Source organism: Barbatula barbatula, assembly GCF_947034865.1.
Source record: "Barbatula barbatula genome assembly, chromosome: 16".
Classification (NCBI taxonomy): Eukaryota; Metazoa; Chordata; class Actinopteri; order Cypriniformes; family Nemacheilidae; genus Barbatula; species Barbatula barbatula.
The window spans coordinates 20,302,147-20,321,680 of record NC_136779.1 but is presented as its reverse complement, the minus strand read 5'-3'; the positions used below and the strand labels follow the sequence as shown (position 1 = coordinate 20,321,680).

Sequence of the window (19,534 nt, the reverse complement as noted above, 5' to 3'; positions counted from 1 at the left end):
GATTACTAGTGCAAATAAATGTAAATTTCTAAATCATTTATTATAATCACTGCAACACTGTGTAAAACACTTCAAATTTTCCTGTTTAATTTCATGGTGACTTTAAAGGCACAGTGAAATCTCTCCTACTCTCCTAGACCGACGTATGAATTTGGAAGGTGGAAGGTTCGCCAGGTCTAACAAATTTAGAACGTAAATACATTGATACATATTATTGTGTATAATAATCTTACATAAGTAAATAAAACATATATTGATACATAACAATACGTATGTATTTCGAACATTTCAAAATCGTATAAAAATGCAAATATGTGTATAAATATGTGTAGAACAGCAGAACTGTTTGATGTACTTTTCAATAAGTGTTTTAGCAACACACGAGTCAAAAATGCAAGATGAACGGAGAGGAGCTGGACACCGGTATTTTGGTCCTCTAAGTGAAGGTATTGTTCAAGTTATAAGGCAACGTTTAAATGCTTCAAATTAATTTGTAAATGTACATTGTTTGATTACAAACAAATGTGCTGATATGCCACAAGTACTTTATTATAAAATAATAAACACACGAATACAAACTTATCTTCCTAGCGTCCTGCGCCCCTAGTGTTTAAATATCATTTACACCTTAACTTTAAATACTGTCAAATATACGTTCAAATATCAAACTGAAAATATATAAGATGTCAAAATAATATATAAAAAGAATTTACACGTTTTACTTCTTGATGTTAAGTCATGTCATGCATCAACACTGCAGTGAGAAACGCTATATCAACCATTTCTTATTGCTTTTTTTAAGTTTCTAACCTCGACATTCCACGTGACTGCTATGAATATCAATATCAATAGCAGTTGAGAAAAAAACGAAGGCAGAATAAAATGTGGTGACTTTTATTATGACACTTGGACTTTTATCTTTTGCTCTCCGGCATCACATGATACTGATTAAACATGGCTTCCGTTCAATGGTAAGAAATATTGACATTTTTGAAACATTTCTGACATTTGAAGACAGACTTTGATGTTTATCAATTTGATGAATGATGGAGACGGCACTAGTGGATAATTGTGGCTGTACATTTATGACAAAACAAAACATTAACATAGTGCATCGATAGATGGCCATTCGATTATGTACCAAAAGTCAAAATGACTTATGCTGTAGTATAATAAACTGCAATGTTATATAACCTATACTAGTCAGTGATATACTAAACCCAACTATTTAATGTAGTTATAATTATTATAATACAACAAAATAGTCGCTTTGGATAAAGCCAGAGAGATAAATGTATGTGATTCTGTGATGGACAGGCAGTCTCGCTGCCGTAAATATGAATATGAGAGGCAGATGTGTCGTCTGGAGGCTTCAGCTGTGGACATCGGTGACTATCATCCACTCAAAGCCATCACGGTACATCATGAGTCCATACTAAACTGTTTTATTTAAAGCTCCTAACAATCCTCCCGGTTAAGCAAAAGGAGTCTGATATTGTCCGGTAACTCTCCTTTAATAATTCTTCTCTTCAGGTGACAGATTCTAAATCTCGGCGTAGTGGACGGAAAGGCAGCACATCATCATCATCCTCGTCGTCCTCCAGCTCCGTGGCTCCAGATCCCCTCAGCTCTCTGCTGGATGGGACCGACCCTCTGTCCCTCTTTGCCGCGGCGTCTGAGATCCCGACCGTCCCACACAGCATCTCTGCCGGGGTAAGCTGGCCGTGGATACAGATCACTGGTCTGGTCTGACTTGTCTTTTACGTGTGTTTTTTGGCTGTAGGAGTTGGGCAGGAAACGTAAAGATGAAGAGGAGGAGGTGGGCTCGGACTTTGAGCCGTGGTCATGTAAGCGTGGAGAGATTCTGTCCAGATTCACCACCACGGAGAAGCTCTCTATAGTACGTGCTGCTCGTCTCATTTCTGTCATGAGTTTCTAAAAGACATAATGACCGATTTTGTTTCCCTACACAGAACCTCTTCATGGGCTCAGACAAGAGTGAGGACGGTTTTATTTGTCTTTTGGTCATGCGTGTTTTTCTGTGTGCAATACGAGGGTTGTTGAAACACTGATCTGTTTGAATTGAATGCAGGTAAAGCATCCAGCCCCAGCTCAGCCGTGTCAGAGAAGGTGCGAACACGTCTGGAGGAGCTGGATGATCTGGAAGAGGTGTGTCTCCGCTCTTCTTTAATAGCATGTGTTATGTTGAAGTGTGTATGAATGTGTTTGTGTGTGTTGGCAGGGCTCTCAGAGGGAGCTGCTGAATCTCTCCCAGCAGGACTATGTGAACCGCATTGAAGAACTCAATCAGTCTCTGAAAGAGGCCTGGGGTTCAGACCAGAAGGTCAAAGCCCTGAAAATTGTCATCCAGGTATGAGAGCGTAAATGCACACAATGGCGTCCAGCAGATGCACAAAATGACACCACAGTTAACCTAAAAATGTGATCTTATTCAAAGAATCAGAAAACTAATATTTTGTAATAAGAATGTCTTCTTTTATATTTTTGAAGCGACTCCGCTGAAGTGAATGACTTGTATTTTGTCTTGTCAGTGCTCTAAGCTGCTGTCCGACACGTCGGTCATTCAGTTTTATCCCAGCAAGTTTGTCCTCATCACAGATATCCTGGACACATTTGGTAAGAGCCGCTCACTATGTTATTCTCACCCTTTTCTGCAGTGATAGTTTCTTTTCTTGACAATTAAAAAACAAAAGACGTGATAGTATCGCCAAAGTGATATTCTGAAGGACATTTTGTTGTGTTATTTGTTATCAGCTGTACTATATAAGACTCATGTGGATATTTTTCTGTAGCCTCCCAGTTAATAAAATTCATCTTTCAATATTTTTCAGATTTTTATTCTTTATATTTCAAAAAGGAAAATTCTATTTTACTTAATTTGAAAAGTTAAGCAAAATTAAGCCTGTTTCTATGTAAGATATTATGTAAAAATGTAATTCTCATCACTGTTATATGTAAAAAGTTTTTAGAGCGTCTATATGGGTAATACTACAAAATTGGGGCAAAATCAGAGTTGGAAACATCTCTAAAAGAAATTTCCCAGAATGTTTTATGTATGCAAATTGAATAATATCAAAGGTACACATATTAAGTAATGGTGCAGTTATTTTTCATATTGTAATTTCAGAAAGTTTTGGTAAAATCTTCCCTCTCCCCAAATTTAGTCACTACCGAAAAGCAATAATATCTCATTTAATAGGAAGAATTACATTTACATATTAAGATTTAGTTTGAATCTACTTTATAAATATATTTGATTTCACATGTAAACGAATAATATTTAAAATTTTAACAATATTTCAATTGTAATTTATGAGATTTGTTGTGTTTTGAATCCAATCTTTCTTTGTAAAAGGCATAAAATGGATTCTTACTGATTTCAAAGTCAAGGAGTCATTAGTTTCTATATACATTGAACAAAACACTATCATAACATCTTAGTCGATAATATAATCTACTTTATTTTTGACGAAACATCCCGTGTTTCTGTCGTGACGCACACATTTTCAGTAGTGATGGTGATGTTTTGTAAAGTTTGCTCAACTGCAGAAAAAAGAGATGGTTCCACGTTTCTTAAAGTCACACACAGAACACAAAATGTAGGGGTGTGGCTAAAACCAGTCTCAGCCATTGGACTAAATCATAAACAACTTTTTCACATAAATAAAATCTATCATTTAAAAATAATACATAAAATAATTGTATTTTATACACTATAAAATACTCTTTTGAAAACAAATTATATTATTTTCATAAGTTGAAATTTAGGGGTTTGGTTCTAGACACCCATCTACCAATTCAAAGTACCCTATAAACTATGATTTTATATGTATTAATCTTACTGATATATTATAAATATAATATATACTAGGAATAATAGGACATTTTAAATCCATAAGGAAAACATCTTAAATGATGTTTATTTGAAAATGTAAAAATGCTGAAAGGTTTGTGTGAGGGTTAGGTTAAGGGAATACAGTATGCAGTCTGTACAGTATAAAACTGATTATATCTAAGTCCCTGTAAAATGTGTTTGTGCAGGTGGTCTGGTGTATGACCGGATCTGGTCCATATGTGCTGAGCCTCATCCTCTAGCAGGTACGATAATATACATCATCACAACCCGGTTTAGAGATTACAACATCCCAACAGTACACACTGTGTGTATAGACATCCATCTGATTCTGTTGTTGTTTATGTATTTAGAGTCATTTAGTGCTGATGATGTGAATGACACGGCTAAAGAAACATGCCTCAACTGGTTCTTTAAGATCGCCTCCATCAGAGAGCTCGTCCCTCGACTGTATCCTCTCTGCATCAACATTTTCATTCCATTACATGCTAAAAAAGTCAAAAGTTATTCCAGTAACGTCTTCTAATGGTTTCCTGAACACCTTCCTCTTTAGGAACTTAACATACTTTTAGAATCTCTGCATATTGGGATTCAAGAAAAAAGACATCATGTTTAACCATTTATAATATGAACGATAAGCTCAGAATATAACATTGGCCCTTGACGTTGACACAGATATGTTGAAGCTGCACTTTTAAAGTGCAACCGCTTTTTAACCAGAACGTAAGTATCTCATGAATGTCGCACTGCTCCTGTGGTTAGAAAAGTGTGAATGCGTGTCTGGTTTATTGCATCTTTCTGTCTGTGTGTCAGTGGGATTCAGGAGACACTGCAGAGATTAACAGCGATGATCAGAGGGATAGGAGATCCGCTGGTGGCCGTATATGCACGAGCGTACTTATGCAGGGTGAGACGAATCACCATCTCTCATCATGTAATGTTATAAAGCCCTGCTTTCTTCTCTACTAAGTGCTGTGCAGGCATCACTGTTTGTACATGTCTATAGATCACCCTAGCAACATGCCAAGTGAAATGTCTAATGGAGGCAGGTTGTTCCTCTGTCAGGTGGGGATGGAGGTTGCTCCGCACCTGAAGGACAGTCTGAATAAGAACTTCTTCGACCTGCTGGCCTCCTTCCGTCAGATTCATGGCGATAGTGTTCAGAATCAGCTGGCGCTGCAGCGGGTGGAGATTCCCGTCTATCTGACGCTCTATTCTCCTGCCATACACTGGATCCTGCAGTGTGTGGCGTACAGAGCACCAGAGGTACACAAAACCACACTCTCCATCCGGAAGAAATCCTTTAGATCTCAATTAAAGTGATGAATTGTGTCATCATTTATTCACCCTCCAGTTGTTCCAAATCTGTCTAACTGTGTTTGTTCTGATGAACACAGAGAAAGATATTTGGAAGAACGCTTGTAACCAGACAGATCTCGCCCCCCCATTGACTCCAATAGTAGGAAAACAGTGGTTGAGAAGAGTAAACGATGACAGAATTTTCTACTTCGGTTGAAGTACCTCTTTTCAATTTTATATTCCTGTTTGTTGAGAAAGATTTCTATACCTTAACTGTTTCGATTCTTTGGCAAGAAATGAAAGCACCTTGCGAGCTTTTTTTATTATGACATGACTTGAAACTGCTTGTCTTTTAAAGGTTCTACTGACAGAGATGATGGAGAGATGCAAGAAGTTAGGCAACAAGTAAGATCTTTTCACAAGAGGACATTTCAACCTGATTTCATGGGAATTCATACAAATAAGCCATCTTGTAATATTTTTATTCATTAGTATGGTGTCAGTCGTACAAAGACATGCCATTATTAGAATAGCAACAATGAACCCACACCTTTAACCCCGCCCACATATCTAACTAACATTGCTGCAAATTGTACTTAATGTACAAATGAGGTCATACCGCTTAGTAAAATAGTTGTGAATTGAGATGCCTGTTCTTAAAATACATTTCCAGGGTGTCCCAGGGTCTTTTAGGTCCCAGGGGAAAGTTAATAAATCAATTTAGAGAAAATTAAAGTCCCCGCGAACCAGAAGTCACGATCGTTTTATCTTCCATATTTTAACGCATTTCTGAGTGAAATGGAATTTCTAATGAGGACAAATAGCAGGCGTCTTTCTCTGCGATTTGATTGGATGGATAAAAACACACACATTTTTAAAAGAGAATCACCCACATTGGTAAACTATTTACAATAAACGCTGCAATATTTCAGGAAAAAATAGGCATTGTAATTTTTTTATTTCACGGGGACTTTAAAAAGTCTTAAATGCCATTTTACAAGGTACTAAATTATGTATCATGTTTTTATATTTGTCCAAAGAGGTAATATGCTGAAGTTTGCCTGATTTAAATCATTGCGTAGGTTAAAAGTGCGTTGCTAAACAACACCGTTGACTAATATGGGGAAATTTAAGTTTTTGTGCTAATGGTTAATGGTTAGAGGATAAGGAGTTGGAACCATGGCTGAGGACCGTCTCTGTGAATAACTGTGAGACGTACCGCTCTGAGTGTCGGAAGGCGATTAGCGTAGCCTTGATGGGGATCAACAGCGTCTGGTCCCACATGCTAAGTGCTAGCCACAAAGCTGGCTTGTTTTTCTAATAAACCGGTTAAAACTTAAAAATGTATGAATAGAGTCTTAAAAAAGGTCTTAATAAGTATTAAATTTAGCTCCATGATTCCTGTATATACACGATTTCCCATTTCATTAAATAATAAGATGTCAATGTTGAAAATGTCTGCTTTGTTTTATTTCTCATAGCGCTCTTCTGCTGAACTCTGTCATGTGGGCGTTTCGAGCTGAATTTGTGGCTATGAGAGCAACAGACTTCATCGGCATGATCAAAGACTGTGACGAAGCAGGATTTCCCAAGGTCAGACATACTGTACATTACATACCTCTCCAACCCGTTTACCACCTTCCAAACATGAGGTTTAACACTCAACTCTGTCTGTTCTCCTCAGCATCTGTTGTTTGCGTCTCTGGGTCGCAGTCTGTCCTGTGCCGACCCTCCAGAGAGCGAGAGGCTCTCTATACTCAATGAAGCCTGGAAGGTCATTACTAAAGTGCGCAGTCCACGGGTAAACATCTCATTCTTGAAAGTATTGTCCATTTTGACATACATGATTGTGAATTGCATAGTGATTTGTACGAAATCAACTTCTTTCCTGGTTGTGTTTGTAAATCAGGATTATATGAGCTGTGCAGAGATCTGGGTGGAGTTCACCTGCCGTCTCTTCAGTGTGAGTATCCGCTCTGTGTTACGCTTTTATTTTGGAAAATCGTACCCTCACTGGTGCATGTGTCACAGAAGCGGGAGGTGAACACGGTTCTTGCTGACATCATCAAGCACATGACTCCAGACAGAGCGTTCGAGGACGCTTATGCACAGGTACGGGAGACAAAGATGCTTCGAGTGGACGGATGTTGTGAAGTATGATGCAGTGATGATGATGATGATGATGTGCTTTTGTTTTGTGTTCTCAGCTGCAGTCGGTGATAAAGAAGATCGTCACATACTTTCATGATTTCTCTGTGCTCTTCTCTATGGTATGAACGGACAGATCTTTGTTTTTGTTGCGCTCCATTCCGAACTGAATTTTGAAGGATTTTAAATAACATTTCGCTGCCGTCCTTCTGAAAGCGCATATCTCTATTATTGCATTTCACGATATTCTTTAGACATAAATTATTATTATTAGTCACCGTTTGTGTTTGCCACAGGGTTTTGCTAATATCTGACCAGTCTAAAAGTATTAAAAGTTCTTGTTGTCACAGTATTTGAGGTTTTACAAGGACAATGATGATATACATTGTTACGTCTGAACTGAGGTCGAAAATAGAATGTCAATTCGTAGAAAGTAAAGTTCAATATTAACAGACCAATACATGGTAGCAATAAAAACATTTTTTATATTATATATTTCATTTTATGACACACACTATTCATATAATAATGAATAAACAGTGGTTGCTATGTGATCATTATTATTAAGTAACATTTGTTTAATTATTCTATTTATATTGTATTATTATATTGATTGGTATTTAATCTATAGTTTCATTGGACGCACACGCCTGACCTGAAGTTAACTTGATTATAATATAACATTTATTTTTATTTATATTAAGATTGTTTTGTATATTAATTGTATTCAGATAAATTAAAACTACTCAACAGTTATCGATTCATTGCAGATGTTAACCGAAAGTAAATTTATGGCCACATTTGTCTATATTATTTTAATAAATCATTGTAGGAGGTCCTTTTTCCCCAGAATGCTCTGATTTACGCCATATATTTTGCTATCAGTATATTTTTTTGGACGAAGGACATTTTGTGATGCTACATGGCCATGTAAACAATTATGATGGCTGTGTTTATTGTTTTGACAGTATATTTATATTACATTTTACATTTAGCAGACGCTTTTATCCAAAGCGACTTACAAAGAGTTCGGGGAGCAATATGCGATATGTCATAAAAGAGCGATAGTACGATAGGTGCTAATACAAAGTTACCAGTTTCAACCTTGACAGTAGATCTTGAATTTAGATCAATATTTGTCTAATCAATTTTTTTATTACATACATATAAAAAAACAAAGGCATTATTAGTCTATATTAATGAAGTCATTATTTTGATAATGTTGCACAATCTTAGGGTGTTAAATGATGAAGTAACGTTTAGAGTTTGGTCATTGCAGGAGAAGTTCCTGCCCTTTCTGGACATGTTTCAGAAAGACAGCGTCAGGGTGGAGGTGTGTAAATGCATCATGGAAGTCTTCATCAAGTACGTTCGTCACATTAATAACTACAGCTTCTCTTTCTCTTGTGTTTCTCCGCGGTCACTTTTCTACCAATGTTAATCCTTCTCCTGTATTCAGACACCAGCAGGAGCCGACGAGAGACCCCGTCATACTCAACGCTCTTCTGCACATCTGTAAGACCATGCACGACTCTGTCAAGTGAGTGAACTGTGTGTCCGACGGTCCAGCTGTTGTAGCATACACGCAGAGAGTTGCACTGACCGATGTGTGTGTGTTTCAGCGCTTTAACTCTAGATGATGAGAAGAGAGCCCTGGCGCTGTTCATCAATGGATTTATACGGATGGTGAGACGTCTTTTTCATTTTAGGATAGGATTGGGAAGAGATAGAATGAGAGATGCTTGAATTGATATATGATTGGATAGAGACAAAAAGAGAGAGTGAATTGGATGCAATAGGACAGGATAGGATGGAATGTCATTGGGATAAGATGCGAGGTACCTCAATAAAGTTAAGACATGAACAAAAGAAAATCTTTCATATTTACACATGTTATTGTGTATTTTGTTTTCTGATCAGGTGTCATTTGGGAGAGATTTTGAGCAACAGCTGAGTTTCTGCGTGGAAGCCCGTGCGACCTTCTGTAACCTTGAGCCCGTCATCGTTCATCTGATACATGTGAGCAGCGTGTCTCACTGCATACGTGTTACACACAGTGGTGTAGTCTAGCTTTTTGTAGTGAGTATACTCTGATTCCCAGCCAGTTCACCCATCACAACCCATGAGGACCACCACACTGACAAGTGCACAGAGTATGTCTCTTTATGTAATCAAAAGCATTCTGAAAGATTTATTGCCAGTTTAGAGTTACATTTAGCCTATGGTATACAGCGGGTAAAAAGAATATTGAAAACGTCACCATTTTTCTCAGTAAATATATTTCTCAAGATCCTGTTAACATAAAATTTTCACCAGATGTGGATAACGTCCCAAGTAATCCATTCATACAAAGAAAACAAAACAAGTTCACAGTTATGTCGTAACCTAAAATGACACTGGGGAAAGTATTAAACACACTTACTGAAATGTGTTTAATACTTTGTACAAAAGCCTTTGTTGGAAATGATAGCTTCAAAGTGCCTCCTGTATGGAGAACATAGTCGAATGTATTGTTCAGGTGTGATTTTGTCCCATTCTTCCACACAAACAGTCTTCAAATCTTGAAGGTTCCGTGGGCCTCTTCTACGAACTCTGATCTTTAGTTCTTTCCATAGATTTTCTATTGTATTCAAGTCAGGTGATTGGCTGGGCCATTCTAGCAGCTTTATTCTCTTTCTCTGAAACCATTTGAGAGTTTCCTTGGCTGTGTGTTTGGGATCATTGTCTTGCTGAAATGTCCACCTTCGTTTCATCTTCATCCTTCTAGTAGATGCCAGCAGATTTTTATCAAGAAGAAATGAGATTTACCTACTGTATATATACAATCCCAACAGCACAGGTTTTATCAGTAGGCAATTTTCAATGCACATTTGTGATCCATGTGAAAACCCAGCTATAAAGTCGTTTATTGGTGATATACCGTTTCTACATAAACCCACCCTGCTAAAAAATTGTATTACATCAACTTAAGGTGTTTCCATTAAAATACCATTATTTTTTATTACAAATGTAAAAATGTCTTGAGCTTTAATAAGTGTTCTATTGATTCCCATCTGCATCTATTGTGATTTGGCAATGAACCAACATAATGAAAATAATATAATTTGAAAGTTTAATCTTTACATTACGATTGAGTTTGACTTTGACTGACTAAGGCCATGTCAAAGACTTACAGTAAATCATGTTGAAATAAACGGTTAAAATCGAACTCTGATGCTCGTCACTAATAACTCGATTCTCAGCCTGGTTTTCACTCACCGGGTCACACTTACGAGTGCAAGTTGCGCCCATTATTGACATACATTTGATAGATCACTATTATAATGAACATTTGTGCAGTTTTATCAAGCACCAGTTGCACGTATAGATTGCTGGCAGTGTCTCTAGACTGACTTTCACAAGGCTGGCCAGGAATTCTCATCTTATCATCTTAAACAATTATATACACTGAAGAATAAGTGATCTCTCCATTTCTTCTTCATTTAATGATTCACAACGCAAACTAACTTTTGTGAAGTTGGCTAGTTAATATGGCAACAATCCCACGTTACGTTAATGATTACCACTGGTTACACGTTATATGAACTCGTGTGCGTGTTAGCAGCAGACAAGTGATAATAGGGCCGATTAAGACCATTAAAGGAAGTTACTACCTACTCTTTAAAATAACAAGAGATTTGAGTTCTATGCTTGATGTGCTGTTCATCATGTGTCTCTTACAGACGGTCAATCAGTTAGCCATGGAGACCAACCGTGTGATGAAGGGAAGTCACTCCCGTAAGACAGCCTCTTTTGTCAGGGTTAGTTTTACTCTCACTTCTAAACATAATGTTAACGATTTACTCATTTTATGTGTATGGGTTAAGGGCTTGACAGTTGTCTTTGTCAGTTCCTTTACACGGCTTACACGGCCACTGTAATACAGTCACAATAACGGTCATCCTGTCCGGACACAAGGATTTTTGGAACCAAATGAAGAGTTTGTTCAAAATCATGTTTTTATTGTGTTCGTTAACCATATTTTTTTGTTATTCTGGCATAAATCACAACAAACCAACTGCAGTCTGATTGATATTATTTGGAATGCACAATAAAAAACATGATTTTTGAAAAACGTTGTTTTAAGTTTTAAACTATGGAAATAAATTCTTCAAATGAGCATAAATGTGAGAGTGCAATACCTATTACATTCATGTGTAGTATAAATTCTTAAATTTGAGTTCATATTTAGATTACAGGGGGTTTGACACTGGATGAAAATGTCAATGTTAACGAAATGAAATTGTATCGATTTTATAAAATCCGACGAATCGCTGGTCAGGAAGTCCAGTTTCATTGGTTAAAAATGTGTGAGAACCCTAAATAAGGTTGTTATTGTGTTCTTTGTTTCAGGCATGTGCTGCGTACAGTTTCATCACGATTCCCTCCCTCACGAGCATCTTCAGTCATCTGAATCTTTACCTGCTCTCAGGGCAAGTAGCGCTGGCCAACCAATGTCTGTCGCAGGGTGAGTGATGGATCTCCCACACATAGAAATACTGACATTCAGTAAGTAAAAACATCAAACTGAGCTCAGATCAGAAAAAGGACCGACTATACATATTTCTGTTTCTCAGCTGATGCGTTTCTGAAAGCAGCCGTCAGTACTTTGCCAGAGGTGCCACGTACCATCAGTATCGAGGGTAAACAGCGTTCTTCAGAGTCCTTTCTGCTCGACTTCATTAACAACTTTCTCTCTACGCTGCTGGTGGTGCCGGTAAAACATCATCACTGTAAATGTTGGCAGAAATACTTCAGGTTGGCGTGCGAGTTTGATTGTTCTGCTCTTTAGGATCACCCCGAGCAGGGGGTGTTGTATCTGGTGCGAGGACTGTTGAACATGGTGCAGGATTACACCTGGGAGGACAACAGCGACGCTAAAGTCCGCGTCTACGTCAGCGCTCTGCCGTTACTAGCAGCAATGAGCCAAGAAAACTACCTTTACACCATTCCTAAAGGTAACGCGTGCTCGATTACCCAGCAGCAAAGCTTTTTTTGGACATCTGTAGTCCATCATCTGTGTTTCTGTTTCAGTTGATTCAAATGAAACGCTCTATGGAGGAGATCCTAAGTTTATAGCAGAGATCAACAAGTTGTGTGAGACTCTGATCGGTCAGGTTCTGGATCATTTAAAGGGTCTGGGGCGAGATGATGTAAGTACAGATCCCGCCAACTCTTAAAACTCAAAGCCTTTTCTAAATCTGATTGTTACCAAGCAATCCTTTCTTTTTTTTCCAGGGGGTGCGCAGGCAGGGAGGTCTGGCGTTCTCTCTTTTTGGCTGTCTGTTGGCACACGGTGATGTACGCAATGACAAACTCAGTCAGTTAGCCGCCAACCTCTGGAATCTGAGTCACAAACACGGCTTCTGTGACACACGCACTTCGGTTAGTCTCACACGCACACGCCTGCTCTGAACGGCAAATGCGACGCGTTAACCTGTCTGTCTGCTCCTGTAGGTTCGGACACTGGAGCACATCAAACAGCAGAATCATCTCTCTGAACTGACCACACGGCTGTCACTGCAGTCCAGAGCTTGAGACATGCTGATGATTCACACAACATCAGGAAGATGTCATGAGCGGGTGCAATGTGGTTGAAGACGGTTCAGACATCACAAACTATCTTCTGAGAAAGGTCTCAAGTATTGTGTTCAGACAACGGAAGTCAATGCGGGCCAGTGTTTGGTTACCGCAAACTTTCAAATAGCTTTTGCGTGCTGCAGAAGAAAGTCATACAGGTTCGGAAAGACATGAAGAGTGACGTAAATGATCCATAATGATAGGGCGGAACTATTCCTTTTATTACACACCCGTCTCTGTTAAACTCAAAATGCCAATGTTTCCATTTTCTTGTCAATTACAATTTTCGACTTAACAGTATAGAAAACCATGTATATGACCTGACTTATAATGAGCAAAGAAATATTAAACTAATCATTCGTAAGATATCAACTTTGTTCAGTGACTCATATTTGTAAAACTAAGGAAATCACTGAAATTGTCAGGTTACCTCAACGTGCCTTATAGATATATATAGCTAAACAGGTTCCCAGATACAAACACAACCGTCATCCTTCAGTATAAACAGATATTCTTCTACCATTATCATTCAAATATCAGTAAGACTGTAGCCAGAAATGTCATTTCAAACTCATCAGCAAATGTTTTATATTTTTTCATACATGGGAAGTGGATGGGGGATTGTTCAAACCAAAAAGCATTCAAAAGTGTCATTAAACGTAACTCATACACTATTAAATCTACAAAGTCAGAAATGAACAGCTTTGAATGACTAAAACGAACTCTGCACGCTGGAAATAGGTGCACAAATGATTAGGTTGTTCTTATAGGTGAACTGAAATTGAAAAACAGGACAAACGTATTCGTGTTACATCCATTTCATTATTTTATTAAGCTCAATCGCACCTCAAGAGAGAATGAAGCGGCCCGCTGGTGACCGATACATTTATCACACGCGATCATCTCTCACTAACTAACCATGCATTCATCTACAGCTCACACACGCGTTTAAGATCTGTGCTTTTCTCATCCCCACGTACACAATGTAACAGAAGAAGTGGTGAAGATCGGTGATGTCGTAATATCCCCGGTAAGACCCAGCCGTGCACTGACACGCAAAACCAAGTCACGCTGCGAAGTGAGCTATCATTCTGTAAAACTGATCAAAGTACATTAGAATGGATTATAAGTTAAAGAGTAAATGAATAACTTTAATACAACGAGCTAGCTCCATCCTCCGCAGCGGGACAGGAACACAGGAGCGTGGCCCCTCCCATTAACCAAAGGTCCCCGACACCAAGCTCTGTGGAACTACAAATAGAGGACGTCACAATGACTGAATCTGAAGTGCCTCTTCCTTTTATCAATTTGTTCAGCAAAACTCCAGGAAGTTTAATATTGTTGCAGCTTCATTCTTCAAAAAAAATATTCATAGAACAAAGTTCAACAATAACAGGAAGGAGTTGAAAAAGATCGCCCGAACGGATATGTGATTGGTCATTGTTCAGTTCGGTCCAACTTGCTTGTACCGGGCTGATCTGTGATGTGGGGACCAGCGTGTCTCCGGTCACAGATGTTTTAGTCCAGCTCAATGGGGCTGCTGTCCTCCAGAGCTTCCTCACCGTCCTCTTCCTCTCCTGAGCCCATGAGACTATTCAAAAGGTTTCCTACCACAAACACATTAAACAGGAATAATGTTTCTTAACTTTCTGAATGTTGTCAATTCATATCATGACCGTTAGTATTGAACATCAAACTGGTTTTGTTTTTTACATTTTCTATAAACAGAGCACGGATTCATAGCATTTCCCTGTACTCTTTGGATTGTCAGGATTTATCAGCCCTGATCTTTGGAAGTCAGGGTTGATTATATATATATATATATATATATATATATATATATATAAAAAGATATATGATTTTGTAACAAAAAAACTTCGTCAAATTTGACCTAGTGTGTCTTACCTAACAAACCACCATATGACGATGACTGTTTGGGGGGCACTCCAAAAAACACCTGCCCTATTCTGTCCAGGTACTGGGGTCAGAGGTCAAGACAAAAACGTACGGTTATAAACAATAAACAGTTCAACAACTCATACACATGCAGCACTGCATGGTTAACTATTTTTTATAGTGAAACACAATATGCGTTATGCAAGTTCAAGACACATTTATCCATGGATAACAGTGCGGTCCAGAAACATTTTTTCATTATCAATGCTTTACTGGAAAAGAAACCCACAACCTTTACGTGCTAATGTAGTGCTCTACAAGACAACTGCCACCGAGCTACAGAAACACTCCAAAACATGCAGTACGATGCTAAATAAAATCCATTATTCTAACCTCGTTGTACATGGGGTCTCTCTTGAGTGAAGGCTGATACTGTTCACATAACACTGTGAAGACTGTTAACTTCCCGCTGAAAACAAGCACACACATATACGCAACATCAAATGACAAAGAGCACCCGGAAGGCCTGACACACAGATACCCAGAGCATCATCTCACCCGTCCACAGCCAGCAGCAGGAACCAGAGGAAGTTAAGCAGAGGCTGAACAAACGGAGGACCCTTCTCTACAGACGGATGCTTCTGTGTGTATGTGGTGAACACCACCGATGCACTCGTTTTGTTCTTTAGACAGAGGAACCTGCAGTCAAAAGTGTGCAGGGTTATAAATGTCATTTTAAAAACGAACACAAAATGACATTCTTAACCTAATTGACTTTGTGTGTGATAAAAACAGGGATTCGTTTCGAGAACAAGATCAGTTTGCATATTATGCCTTAATCTGTGAGTATATATATATTCAAAGACTTTGCATTTAGGAAACGTCACTCACTGTAAAACGGCCTGTGCTACAAACATGTCCAGCTCCCCGTGAAATCCTCGCGCCGACGAATATTCCACCAGCATCTGCGCGCAACCCTCTCCGTCCGATGAGCGCAGGAAATGATAGCGCGATTCACTGTAGTTTTGCTCTGGACACAAAAAACAAACATCTGAGTAAATAAAAACCATTTCATGTATCTACGGTGACTGAAGGTTGATGTGTCTGTTGCACCTTTCCATAATGTGAGTGCCAGTAACTGGTGTAGTTTGGGGTGGCCCAGCTTCCCAGAGCCCCCCGAGGACCACTTGATGGCTCTGGAGACAAATGCAACTCGCTCGGGGGAGTTTGGGTCCATCAAGCTGTAAAGTTTAGCCAAATGTTCTGGAATAAAACACAAGGATATAAAATAAAAGCTCTCTCACTTTTCACTTAAGTAAGCCGGTCCAGACGAGCATTTGCATCTCTTTTGGTGAGTTTCTAGATCGGAATTGTCATATTGAGGCACAGCCATTAAAGCACGTGTCATTCATTTGAATTTCGTATCTAAGGACATACAGCTGCCACACCATTGACATTGACAAAAGAGCAACACAAGGGCATGACTCGACAGTAAAACTCACCTAATGTGTCATCATCTACTTTGTCCTCAGATTTCTCCAGTGACTCTAGTACCAGCATGGACAGATCTGCAGCACTGTTTTGCTGTTTAAGACACAAATAAAGGTGTAGAGATCTTAGCCCCAAAGCAGTGAACTTTCCCAGTAACACACGAGCCCAGTTCCCATGCAAAAAGGCAAGATGTCCTTATTCAAATTTAGCCAAGCAGAAGCCAAACATGTCTTTTTGTATGGGACAGGGCTCTTATAGACGTAATACCTCAATTGACAATGTTGACTTCCTCACTTAAATATTACTATACATAAACATGATTTTCTTAAACACCCTTGCGTCAGCACTTGTCCTTTTAATTCATTGAAAGCATGGTATGACATGTTTAAAGTCCCCGTGAACCGGAAGTTGCGATCGTTTTTACTTCCGTTTCTTGACACATTTCCGAGTGAAGTGGAATTTCTAATAAGAGAAAAACAGTGGGTGTGGTTTTTGTCCTTCTTTGCGATTTGATTGGATGTATAAAACCAGCCGTTGCATTTGGAAATGAAGCTGTCAGCAGACTCAAAGTGAATTGGGAGGAGTTAACAGATGCTCCGCCCAAGCCGTCTAACATATGTAATTTAAGATGGATAGTCATGACAGTACGGAAGTTCATTTTCTGATTTTAACTGAAGATTATAAGGGCACACAAACTTTAAAAAGAGAATCACCCACATCAATAAACTATTTCCATAAACGCTGCAATATTTCATGAAAATATAGGCATTGCCTTTTTAATTTCACTGGCACTTTAAAACAGTCATTTAAAAAATGTTTAACTTCAAAATTCTCATTACCGTAACCACTTAAAAACAGTCAATTTCATATTATTTTTGCTAAAAAGGAAAAGCCATGATGCCAGGTTTTTATTAACCATATATAACAAGAAATTTAATGAAGTTTATTTTTATAGAAAATTATACATCTAACATTTGTTTTTTAAATGCGGAAAACTACATGTATCGGTAATGAGAATGAAAAGTCATGTACACAGTTGAAGTGAACATTAGTTAACTTGTTGGTACTTGTTAGCTATTTGAAAGGTACTGGTAGATGTGTTTCTTAACATAAAATCACACTTAATGTAAATATATTTTAGTGTGTGTGTGTGTGTGTGTGTGTGTGTAAACAGTCCGTTAAAAAGTTAGGGAGGGTGAGAATCTCAATCATGGATTGGACATGCTTCTTTTTTCCACTGCTTCTTCATTTCCGATATTAGAATTATATTTGTCCACGATTTTTTGTCATTTGAACAGGCATCCAGTTGTAAAACATCCACATTTTGATTTTACTCTCACATTCAAATTACAATGTAATGCACTCAAATCTGGACACATTACGGTAATGAGTATTTCATAGAAAAAAGCAATAACATACCGAAATAATTCACTCATGTGTTACTGAGAACACAATTATGTTTATCAAGATCATTTTCTGAGTTACTGAATTGTGAATCATGAGAATGACCCACTTACATGACTGGAAAAAACGGAAAGTCAAGAAAAATAAGTCATAAGTCTGGTATGACACAAGGCTGAGTCAATTATGAGCAAATTTGGCTGAACTATTCCTTTAAGCCTTTCATAATTCCCATAACATCTCGAACTTTTTATCTTCGAAAGCATTTCAACCCCGAGGACACTTTGACCCACATGGGCTCGAAGGCGAATTTCTACATATGTAAGAAACTCCTATGAGGCCAGCGTCAATCATAAATGTCTTTGAAGATAAGACCCCGAGCCTAGACTGCAAATAATGTTTAAGAAACGAAGAGAAGATGTTGGATTCTAGTTAATAATGGTAAAGTAAATGCCATTGACCTGAGCTACATTTTATAAACGTACCTGATTATAACTAAAGAAGAGAAGAGCTCCGTTGTACATCAAGTCTCTGGCTTCTGCGTGCTTCGCTTGTGACATATACCTGCACCCAAAACAACACGTGATGACATGAATACGCATTAATCATTCAAAACAATATCAATGTACAAAAGGAATGTAGACCAATGAGCAGAACCGATGTGAAATCTACAGCGCGCCACTTCCCATGAGTCTGTGCAGCACCCGAATGTGGACCGCCAGGGCTTGGGCTCAGATTGTTTTTTGTTTCCTACCCGGATATCACAAAATGACAAATACAATCATACCGTATGATCTGATCTGTACGATCTCTGATGCCCGTCAACCTGCGCACCACACATTTGGGGCCTTAGACACCCCAACATGCATTTTGGGAAGGAGGGGGTCCGGGTCATGCCCGATGATGTAACTAGATCCAGGTGTTCTGTCTTAAATAATGAAAAATTCCATCAACCTCAATGGATAGTTCACCCATAAATGAGAAGTCTGACATCATCAGTTCACCCTCAGATCGTTTTTGGGTGAACTATCCCTTTAAAACTATCACGTTATGGATTGATGCCTATATAGTGTGTCTGTGTAGACTAAGGTAGACCACCTACAAGATACAGCAGGTGGGATAGATGACAGGGTGCTTTTATATCACACTCCCTTCAGTCTATGTGTGACCATAGAAAGAACTGTCAAACGTTACGCGTAATGCTACATTACAAACGTCACATTGCACTTAATAACTAGCTTAACTGTTTGAATGCCTCCATTCTAGCAAACGTCCGAAATCGTAAACTGTCATAAGACAAAGTGTTGTTTTTATGTATGTAATCGTCATTTTAAGTGTCATTGTAATACCGAGCTTCCGCTAATATATGAACATTCTTTACTTTAGCATGTAGCTAAAGGGTCTCGCGCTGATCGTTTCTACTGACTGACGTCCGCGCTGGCCAATCGGAGAGAAGATACGGCCGACGGGTCAGGGACAGACTACGCGGCTAACCAATCAGCACAAGCGAAGAGCGGGCACGGTTGACGACAAGAAAGATCTGGAAGGGATAGGGCCCGGGCTGCTCGTCGTTATTACTGTATTAAACGCTCCGTTTTACCTGAAGAATAACGTGCGGTACATCTGATGGGCCTCATAATAATCCCCTCTCTCCACACTAGCTCTCAGCTTGCCCTCCACCCGCTGCACTCCTCCGCGGTTCCTCGCACTGGAGCTCTTCAGAGACTCCTGCTCCGACATGACTGCTCTTGCAACCGAACGCGATTGTGTGACTGAACCTTCCGACGCGCCGTACTCGCGCTCACC

General features: G+C 38.8%; 2 protein-coding genes across 3 annotated transcripts; one reads left to right on the top strand and one right to left on the bottom strand.

Moving 5' to 3' along the window:
- Positions 1 to 908: 908 nt before the first annotated feature.
- vps35l (VPS35 endosomal protein sorting factor like) lies at positions 909 to 13,308 on the top strand. Its single transcript, XM_079476422.1, has 30 exons — positions 909 to 971; positions 1,318 to 1,417; positions 1,534 to 1,713; positions 1,784 to 1,900; positions 1,974 to 1,998; positions 2,093 to 2,169; positions 2,243 to 2,371; positions 2,553 to 2,637; positions 4,063 to 4,119; positions 4,228 to 4,324; positions 4,550 to 4,597; positions 4,688 to 4,781; positions 4,940 to 5,140; positions 5,532 to 5,578; positions 6,655 to 6,766; positions 6,858 to 6,974; positions 7,083 to 7,136; positions 7,205 to 7,285; positions 7,381 to 7,443; positions 8,601 to 8,686; positions 8,781 to 8,861; positions 8,944 to 9,007; positions 9,242 to 9,340; positions 11,044 to 11,121; positions 11,714 to 11,828; positions 11,938 to 12,077; positions 12,153 to 12,318; positions 12,395 to 12,513; positions 12,599 to 12,745; positions 12,818 to 13,308. Exons 1-30 carry the CDS (start codon positions 955 to 957, stop codon positions 12,896 to 12,898), a joined length of 2,877 nt encoding a protein of 958 aa, XP_079332548.1. The 5' UTR covers positions 909 to 954; the 3' UTR covers positions 12,899 to 13,308.
- get4 (guided entry of tail-anchored proteins factor 4) lies at positions 13,111 to 19,505 on the bottom strand. 2 transcript variants are annotated; one of them, XM_079476424.1, is made up of 10 exons: positions 19,329 to 19,505; positions 18,214 to 18,292; positions 16,339 to 16,420; positions 15,950 to 16,099; positions 15,728 to 15,866; positions 15,395 to 15,535; positions 15,230 to 15,305; positions 14,846 to 14,918; positions 14,410 to 14,547; positions 13,746 to 14,191 (listed from the first exon to the last, which is right to left on the bottom strand). In XM_079476424.1, exons 1-9 carry the CDS (start codon positions 19,466 to 19,468, stop codon positions 14,459 to 14,461), a joined length of 969 nt encoding a protein of 322 aa, XP_079332550.1. In that variant the 5' UTR covers positions 19,469 to 19,505; the 3' UTR covers positions 13,746 to 14,191; positions 14,410 to 14,458. The 2 variants fall into 2 exon arrangements, with proteins under 2 accessions (XP_079332549.1, XP_079332550.1); XM_079476423.1 differs by having other exon boundaries at positions 13,111 to 14,547.
- Between the last annotated feature and the right edge of the window lie 29 nt (positions 19,506 to 19,534).

What these genes read in the sequence shown, in the direction of transcription:
- vps35l (XM_079476422.1), top strand. An exon ending in CTAAAGTGCGCAGTCCACGG is followed by an intron (nt 6,975 to 7,082) that starts GTAAACATCTCA and finishes TTTGTAAATCAG; the next exon opens with GATTATATGAGCTGTGCAGA. An exon ending in TCTGTGACACACGCACTTCG is followed by an intron (nt 12,746 to 12,817) that starts GTTAGTCTCACA and finishes CTGCTCCTGTAG; the next exon opens with GTTCGGACACTGGAGCACAT.
- get4 (XM_079476423.1), bottom strand. Translation starts at nt 19,468, where the DNA reads ATGTCGGAGCAGGAGTCTCTGAAGAGCTCCAGTGCGAGGAACCGCGGA. An exon ending in AGTAGATGATGACACATTAG is followed by an intron (nt 16,100 to 16,338) that starts GTGAGTTTTACT and finishes GTTTTATTCCAG; the next exon opens with AACATTTGGCTAAACTTTAC. An exon ending in GTCATATGGTGGTTTGTTAG is followed by an intron (nt 14,548 to 14,845) that starts GTAAGACACACT and finishes TGTTTGTGGTAG; the next exon opens with GAAACCTTTTGAATAGTCTC.